Below are 9483 nucleotides of genomic sequence, written 5' to 3' on the forward strand. Positions count from 1 at the left end.
CTGTATTTATATAGTATGGTGATGAGTGATCCCAACGTGGCCAACCTGTTATCCCGCTGTTGGATTTCTATTTTTCTCCTAAAACTGAACTAATATAGAATCGAAATTTTAAATTGCTATGCTGCCCCTCTTTAATTTCACATTTCGCTCATTTAACCATATTTTTTTCTTCAGTTACACCCCCAACTTTCCATCCTCCTCTCTCTTCTACCCGATTGATGTCTTCCACTTAGGGTTTTTTCTGCATTTAGATTCCTCCTTCTATCGCTTTCTCCTCCTCATTCGCAATTGCAATAGGATTTTCGCTTCCTTCGAGAGGGAATTTCAGCTTTCTCGATTGAATTTTGGAGTTAGGGTTCCGAATTTTACTCCAAAGGCCGTCCGTTCGTGCTGGAATTTAAGGCTTTTGGAGCTGCAGAGATAGGGTTCTTCAATTTTGGTATTTCCCCCCCAGAAAATTAAAAAAGAGGTGAATCGCTGAACCTTTTATTATAATATAATAGCTTCTGTCATTGACGTGTCTCTTTGATTGCGTCTGAAGCTTCTGTTCTATTCGAAATTTTGTCTCTTTTTTTCTTTACTCCCAATATTTAATGTTATTTTATTAATGGGTGGCTTTTTTTTCTTTTATTTTTTTTATTTTTTGTTTTTCCATGTTGCTCATCATGCAAAAGGTCAACGAATTGTTGTTGGTGAATTGTGGGCTGAGCCTGTAACCATTGTTATAAACTGGAGTTATCACAATGTTGGGTGTGAATCGTAGTGGGTTTAATTTCTCGAGCGGTTTTCTCCACCTAGCTGAATGGCATCCCTTAGAATAGCAATGTTAACCAGGGCTTGAAGCCCTTCCCTTCCTCTCATATATACCAGGTAAGCATCTTCATGTTAAGTAGAAAGTACACTCTTATTTTGTGCTTTATCCATGCGATTCTGGTAATCCAATTTGGCTTTCACCCTTCTGATAAGCTTCTTGCTGTGAAAACTATTTACAGGGTCATCCGAGAACTTAGTTATTAGGATATTTGATTTGGGCCAAAATACGTGAGTCAGATTGATGCTGTGATGGAAGATTATAGGAGTTTTTCATTTGCCAAAATGATGGGCTGCTGTAGTTGCTTCGGTTTCATCAAAAAACCCAGACGTCACCGGGCTAAGCGTGGCATCAACAATTTTCTCTCCCGCCAGCTATTGTCAGATGGAGAAACTGATGGTGATGAGTTCTCCTACAGTGGCGATGTTACTAGTAACGCCACCAGTGGAGATGATAGTGAGCTGCAAACTACTCTTCCCAATCGTTCGGAGGATATTTTGAACTTTAGAGCACAGAATGGCATGGTTTGTAGGCGGTTTCCTGTTAAGGAGACTCACAAACTTGTTCGCTCAGAGGTAACTGTGGGAGTAGCTTTTTTGTGTTTGCTGTAAAGTTACTTTCAATGTATAGTTAAACATCAAGACTAGGTTGGCTAATTTTTGATATGCGAATGATCATGAGTTAATTATTGGTGAAAACTGCACTCATTGTATTTTTATTACTTCATGATTTTCAGAACCTTAACAGAATTTTGTGAAATTTTTCTAATACAATTATAAAATAACTCTTAATTTTGATGGAGTGCTACATGTCAAATTTGGTTTTAGTTCTTAGACACTATTTTTACCATTTTTGGTGACTTAATCAAGTTAAGGCAGAACTTTGAAATGTATTGGGGTGATTGCTTTATTCTTAGTTGCTGCTTTCTTCTATGTTTCTCCACCTGTAATCATAAATTTCCAGTGTGTATATCATGTATGCTAGTCTTGGTGTTTAATTGCATTAAGTTCAATGCGTGTCTAAACCTATCTAAATGGTTATTTGTATTTAAGCAAAACTTCTCTATTATATCGGATATCTTTTCTGTGAGAACCTTTATTTAAATTTTTTTCATCATTTCAGGATGAAAATGGGTGCAAGATGATAAATGAGTACGTTCGAGAGTATAAGATTGGTTCTGGAAGCTATGGCAAAGTGGTAAGTGTAGCGTTTGTGGAATTATGCTCTCCCTGTTCTCAATGAGTACGCTTTCCTGAGCCCCTTCCTAATATGCATTGCAGGCTCTTTATCGAAGTTCTGTTGATGGAAAGCATTATGCACTTAAGGTAGGACACCTTTGTAACAGCAGGCAGGCAGATCGCTTCTTGATAGCAGGGCTTTTGTAACAGCACATTTGTCACTGTTCCTGATAATAGGGTAGTGTCACATAGATAGATAGTTGGACTAGCTATTATGACTGATAAATTGCAGATTCTATTTTATTAGGAGACTTAATAAATACATATGAACCAATCAAAGGCTCACTGCCACATGCATGTGTACAATGTTACTAAAGACAATATAAGGGTACAGCTTGTGATTTATTGAGTTTAAATCTTTTGAACCACAGGCCTTTCATAAGTCTCATTTACTGAAGCTTCGAGTCGCACCATCTGAAACTGCCATGACTGATGTTTTACGTGAGGTATATTTCTTTTTACTGTTTCATTTTATCTTATTTTTAATCTTTTGGGTCGGAAAGGGGGGGGGGGAGGTTACCTCATTCCATGGTCAGGGCATTGGTTTCTTCTTTTTAATATCTTCAACCATAACGTATGCTATAAATGTTATTCTCACGGGAATACATCAAATTTGGTCATTGCTTTGCTTATTACCTAGCGGCTACTGCTTCATTTGGCAGTTTATATCCACTGACAGTATGTGTAAATATTACTTAATTTGCTGTTCCTAGATGTCTCTTACTGTTCTTATGGAATCTATTGTCATCTGTGATTCTTTTTATACAGTAGTTAGCATATAGGTCAGTGTTAGAAAATAGAAATATCTTTTTCTTTTGCCAATGTTTTACATTGCTGGCGAGCCTTGGAGTAGCAGCAAGGTTGTTCCTTTGTGACAAAAAGGTCATGAGTTCGAGTCTGGGAAATAGCCTATTTGTAAAAATACAAGGGTAAAGCTGCATACAATTGAACCTCACCCCTACCCACACAAAGTCGGGGAGCTTTGTGCACCAGGGTTTGCCCTTGCCAATGTTTTACATTCCATTTTAACAATTTTTCTTTTGACAAGATTTTGTGTTTTATTTTACTTCCTAGTTTGTGCATTTTATGATTTATTACAATTGTTAACTCAATTATTTTAGATATTCTTTACTGTTCCTGCAGTAGTTTAAAACACACGTACTTTATTTTCAGGTACTTATTATGAAAATGATAGAACATCCTAATATAGTCAATCTCATTGAGGTGATTGATGACCCAGAGTCGGATGATTTATACATGGGTACTCATCACTAGTTTCTTCTTGACTTTGTTATTAAGTGATTGACTGCTTCTCCTGAAATTTTTAAATCTGTATTTGAGCCTCAAGTTTGAATAAGAATCTTTTTTAAATCTTATGCTTAACCGCTAATCTTTTCTTGTACAGTACTTGAATATGTGGAAGGCAAATGGGTTTGTGAGGGTTCTGGTCGTCCTTGTGCTTTAGGTGAAGAAACTGCTAGGAAATACTTGCGTGATATAGTCTCGGGATTAGCATATCTTCATGCTCATGTATTATCTCTCGATCAATCTTTTTGTGCTTAATGTTGACTCAAAGTTCTCTCTCTCACACACACACTCACTCCCCTTCCATCTTATGCCTTTAGTTTTCTTAGTCTAGTTGTTTTAGTTATGTATTTTACATTTTTATAAATTGAATAACAAAAGTAGACGCTATTGCAATTTAGTTGGATAGCTTATAGGTTGATGCACATTATCCTTCATGCTCTTAAAACTAGTTTTTTGTTTGTCTGTGTGAAACATTTAACATTAAAGTTTAAGTCTAAAGTTGTCTGCAAGTACTTCTTTTGCATAGCAATGGAAATACATGATATTAGGTATGCATGCTAATAAACTTCTTAACGGACATATTATTTATTGTAGATGATTAGGCTCGTTCATGATAAATGCTGTGGAATAGTTTCACTATGTTACTATGGTGATTCTTTATTGGTTTGTTTGAAAAGCAGAATATAGTGCATGGGGATATAAAGCCTGATAATCTGTTGATTACTCGTCATGGCACAGTGAAGATAGGAGATTTCAGTGTCAGCCAGGCTTTTGAGGTAATTTAATTACTGAACTCAATGATACTTGAAAGATATGGAAGCTGATGAGTTTACGCTGAGTGTCTGACATTATATTATGTGTGAAAATTGAAATGTACAACATGGGACCAACATAAATTTTTTTCTGTGTGAAAATTGAAATATGATTAGTTGAAAGATATGAATGCTGATGAATGCACTCTGTCAATACTTGAAACTTGAAAGTCATCCAAAATGCTAACATGGGATCTTATCCATATTATCCCTCCAAATATCCAATGGCAGAGGGAAATCTTCTGGTTAGGCCACCCTGACCACCCACATCTTGATTGTTTCTAAACCCCTCTCTCTCTTCCCTTCTTCCCTAGTTTTTGCAAATAAATGTGTGATTTTGGCAGGTCCATAGTAATACTTTTGATGCCTAATCTTCCTTCTATCAATGACGTAAGAAGTTGTAATAAAAGAATTTTGCTAATCTTAGGGTGGGGGTCAGGACCTAGGAAGTTGTGATTTTTCCTCGAAATGAGTAATCAATCATTTAGAATATTTTGATTTATTTAATGTTTTCTATATCCCCATGCACATTCACGCACCGCTTCCACGCTTCTTCCTTAGATATATTGGTGACTTTACATGGCTAATAGGATCTATCTAGCAACTAACATGGAACCTATACTTGGTTTCATTTTGCAGGATGGTAATGATGAACTTCGGCGATCACCTGGAACTCCTGTTTTCACTGCACCAGAATGTTGTTTAGGTTGCAGTTTTGTTTTCAAGCTTGTAAGATACTTTGCTCTTAGGAATCTATTAAAGTACATATTATCACTGAAGTTTTGCTTGCTGATATTATTCAGGCCTTACTTATCACGGTAAAGCTTCAGACACATGGGCAGTAGGAGTTACTTTGTACTGTATGATCTTGGGTGAATACCCATTTCTCGGAGACACACTTCAAGATACCTATGACCGAGTAAGAAATATATTAATTTCTTGCCCTCTTGTATTAAACAGACTTTGTTGCATGTTTTCAGCGTATACAACAGAAATCTGAGCATACTGTTTTTTTGCTTATCCAGATAGTCAATAATCCTCTAGAACTCCCAGATGACATTGACCCGCAGTTAAAGAACTTAATAGAAGGACTACTTTGCAAAGGTACATGACATCCAACCTTTCTGTCAGTTCCTGTTAAAAGGGACATTGTCACATAACTAAATATTCCTTGTTATTTTGCATGTCCTGCTCTTCATTTTATGGTTCTCAATTGCATTTTGTGTTCTGCAGACCCAAGACTAAGGATGACATTGGACGATGTTGCGGAGCATGTCTGGTTTATTGGGAATGATGGGCCAATTGCTGAGTACTCGTGTTGGTGCAAACGCAATAGCCTGGAGAGGGAAGACTCTGATGGCAGCAATATGCTTGCTTGACCCATACTGACTAAATGATTTTAAGTTGGATTTCTTTACGTACAGTGAAAAGCCCCATTGATCCCCCCCCGCCCCCCCTTTTGACCTTATGGACGTATGTTATGATTATAGAGGAAGTCTTGAAAGAATCCTTGGAATTTAAGTACATACAGCTCCTGTTGCCAATGATAAGTTAACAAGTCGTGTTTATTTTTGTATGGTGATGCATTTGATAGAGAGGTCTTGTATACTTATTCGCATATAATGAGTTTTTTGCTCAACCAAACGGTGGTAGTTTAGTTGGTAGCAAAAGAGCTGAATAAGTGAAAAAGAAAAGGTCTTGGTTCGATTTTTATATATCACCTTTGGAAAAAATTTAAATATCTTCTTCATCTTTGATTCATCTTATACTTCAAATTAATTTTATAGTTAATTTGAAGAGTCGAAATTTATAGAAATATTGGCTCCGGATTAATTTTTGCTCAAGCATATGCTGAATTGTGATTATTGATCCTACAATCCACACGAAGCTTGAACATCGGTTTTTTATTATCAAATTTATAAGGTTTTGCTTTTGTCCTGTTACATAAATATTTTTTTTTTCCTACAAAGAAAACGACAAACTTGATGATAATAAAGAAAGTGAAAAATGCATTGAATTCAAAGACTTTGTGTTGTCGATAGTGATCGTATGATGTCAATTTTTTTCATGTAACATAATTCTTATTTATTCCAATTTATAAAGCTTCCAAGGTCTTTTTCCTACAGTGCATTCTTGCCAACCCCGGGACCCAAGTGCTGTTTCACCAACTTCTTCCTTCTTATTCTTTTGCTTTCTATTAATAATGACTACACCTGGCAAAGAGAAGAAGCTGCTTTTTCAATTCAAGGGCAGAGAAGCTAGCATTGTACTTACTTTTAAAATGCTTTGGCTAAGAAAAGGCGAGAAGAGAACCGAGAAGTTCCAACTCAAAAAGCTATTTGCAACCATTATTATACGGAAAATATTAGTAACTACTTTTACATAAGATATCATCTTTTATTTTTTTTCATTTCGATTTTTGTATTTCACTTTTTTCTTTTTTCTTGTAATGGTGGACCCATCAATTTTCTCTCTACAACATAAGATAATTATCTTATGTTAAATGAGATTAGTAAAACCCTTATTATATAGGGATTATATTTTCTTATGCAACAGGAGATATTTATCTCATGTTGCACTCACAATTTTATGTGGGTCCCATTTCACTGGAAAAGAAGGGAAAAAATTAAAGTGGGACCCATATCTTTTTGAGTGTGTAGGAGAGAGTTGTTGTCTCATGCAGTGGGGACACAGGTGAGCGCATATGTCCGCAAGTGCGGACATGAAATTTTGAATTTTAGTTTTTTTTTTTGTAGCCATGTAGATCTTTATTTATCTCTTCGTTCAATATTTATATTAAGAGTAAATATCTTTTAAGTCCCTAACAAAAAAAGGTCCCTACTGTAGTCCCTTACCAAAAATTAGTCTCGAGGAGGTCCCTAAGAAATTCAAAGTGGATCAATTTAGTTAAAATTGTGGTTCCTCACAAATTCAAAAAAGACCTACATTAGTCCCTCAAAAAGACTAAAATAGATCTCCACTTTAAATTTCATAGGGACTAGGTGACTATTTTTTTTATAATGAACTAAAGTGGGAATCGAATTTTTTGTTAGGGATCAAAAAAGATATTTATTCTTATATTAGTTAGCAACGTACGCAGATGATTAAAATAACGTAGCAACGTAAATTGATTAGAGAGAAAATTTATTCTTCCTCTCCTTTGTCACGTACCCATTCCGATGATTTCTTCATCCTTTGTTATGAAAGCAACTAGATTATGAGCGTGTTCGAGCGTTAATTTAAACTTTCTTTATAAAAAAAATTCGGCGACGTTGCCTCCGAACCTCCGTCGTTAAATGTGCGGACATAAAACAATTTTCCTGAGTCCGCCACTGATCTCACTTCACATATGCGATTAATATTTCCCTATTATATAATATATTGTGATAAAGTTCATATTCGTTGCATCAGTTTAGTTCTCCTCCTTGTCGTAAACGCGTTGTACTCTTGAAGAAAAGCCTTGTTCAATCACGGAAACAGACAAAAGTAGAGGCAGTTTTTGGCTGTGTTATCGTCACCACCCTGCCCAAGCATTTGTTTTTATGTTTGGGTTTTCCATTTTGACGTGCAATTTCAAATTCTTCAACCATGTCTAACAAGTCTTATTCTCCACGTCTCTCTCTCTCTCTCTAGCCAGTAGAGCAGGGAGGAAATTGGTACACCATTTGAGGGAAAGTTTTACCTCATATGACCATTAGTTGATGCTGATATCACTACTGGAGATGGAAGGATGCATAGTAATATTCTCTAAATTGAAATTCTGTGTCAAATGAATGTCTCATTTGTCATTTAGTAAATAGTCATTGCCTTGCGTCTTGGTTAACTTCTTTCCATTTTTTTCTTTCTCTTTTGAGAATTAACATGGCTTTCATATATCTTATATTCTAGGAGATAATTTTATTTCCTGTACATACATAAAAATATATAGGATTCATATTTTCTCTTTCTCTCTTCTTGTTGAGATATATAATCTCACATTGAGCTAGCTTTTGGTGGTGTATCTCAAGATTCTTTACAGTTCTCTTCACATTAATCCCATACATTTTTATACGTGTAGGAAATAAAATTTGTTAACATGTCCATAAATAACAAGAATTATACTTGGAACTTGCATCCCTGATCTATACGGTAATTGTTGAATAACAATTCCATGATAATTGATAGTCCAGGTTCAAATGCCGGGAAGAAACAGGAGAATTATAATTGGAAATTTTGTTCTTTCGAGTTTATAACCGGATTCTATTAAAGTTATGATAAAAGAAAAAAAATGGATTAAAAAAATTAGAGTCGGAAAGTTTTATTTCCCGTTTAAGAATAGAATTTCACAAGTTATTTTACCTCACTTTTACATATTATGTTTGAATTAGTTACTTTCATCTTAAAAATTAATAATATATTCTAAAAAAATATTTTGATAGAGAAAATATTAAGTGAAAAATAAATAAACATAAAAATGTTCATAATATTATAATGTATGTTAAATTTGAAATTTAATAATCACATGAATTGATTTTATTTATTATTTATTTATATTTGTTTACACTTTAGATTTAAATTTATATACATAATTTCGTACTTGCATGTAAATTGTGTAAATAAAATAAAAAATAAAGAATAAGTTCAAGACATACACAAAAAATTAACCATAATGAATGAATTTGACATGAAATCTCAATCAAAAATTTTAAGACAAAGAATTTATGGATCATTACACTTATATATTCCTCGGTTAGTCCATTCCTATGTAATACTTTATACTAAGGAGATAAATAAACCATGTGGCTCATTAGGGACCTATGACTTGAGCTATGTTAGGCCTAATATAATCTATATATTTACTAAAATAAAATAAGTTTTAACTTAATAAAAATCTATTTAAAAAATAAGTCATATGCCTACTTTTAAAAGGTTTAATCTGTAAATTTATAAGTTGGCCTATATTATACGTTTATTTAAAATAAAATAATTATATAAATAATAAAATATTATAGTTTGATTATATTGTCTACCTATTTAATCTTATTATCTTTTTGTCATCGTTAGATCATAGTTAAATCAACCGTTGAAATAGAAAGAAACATAATACGTAATTAGTTGAGAAAAATAAGGGAAAGAGAAACAAAATCAAAAAATTTATTTTATTTGATATCATTGATTTAAATTTAATTTAAATTTAATCTAATGATAATAATAAAAGTAATAAAGATAAAAATATTAAATAAATAGACAATATAACCATCCCCTAAATTTAAATGTGCTAAAAAATTAGATCGCGTTAAACTCAAAACCTAACTTATTTAGGCAAAGTATAAGT

General features: G+C 33.8%; 1 protein-coding gene across 1 annotated transcript; it reads left to right on the forward strand.

Moving 5' to 3' along the window:
* The first annotated feature begins 137 nt into the window (after nt 1–137).
* LOC133318650 (serine/threonine-protein kinase GRIK1-like) lies at nt 138–5876 on the forward strand. The gene is made up of 13 exons (XM_061520688.1): nt 138–469; nt 675–870; nt 993–1386; nt 1934–2008; nt 2092–2136; nt 2421–2495; nt 3223–3310; nt 3455–3579; nt 4038–4133; nt 4809–4875; nt 4973–5088; nt 5195–5273; nt 5403–5876. Exons 3-13 carry the CDS (start codon nt 1063–1065, stop codon nt 5546–5548), a joined length of 1236 nt encoding a protein of 411 aa, XP_061376672.1. The 5' UTR covers nt 138–469; nt 675–870; nt 993–1062; the 3' UTR covers nt 5549–5876.
* Nucleotides 5877–9483: the final 3607 nt, after the last annotated feature.

The sequence above is a fragment of the Gastrolobium bilobum genome, unplaced genomic scaffold (genome assembly GCF_033153095.1).
Source record: "Gastrolobium bilobum isolate Gb01-03AN ecotype WA unplaced genomic scaffold, APGP_CSIRO_Gbil_v1 utg1425, whole genome shotgun sequence".
NCBI classification, from domain to species: Eukaryota; Viridiplantae; Streptophyta; class Magnoliopsida; order Fabales; family Fabaceae; genus Gastrolobium; species Gastrolobium bilobum.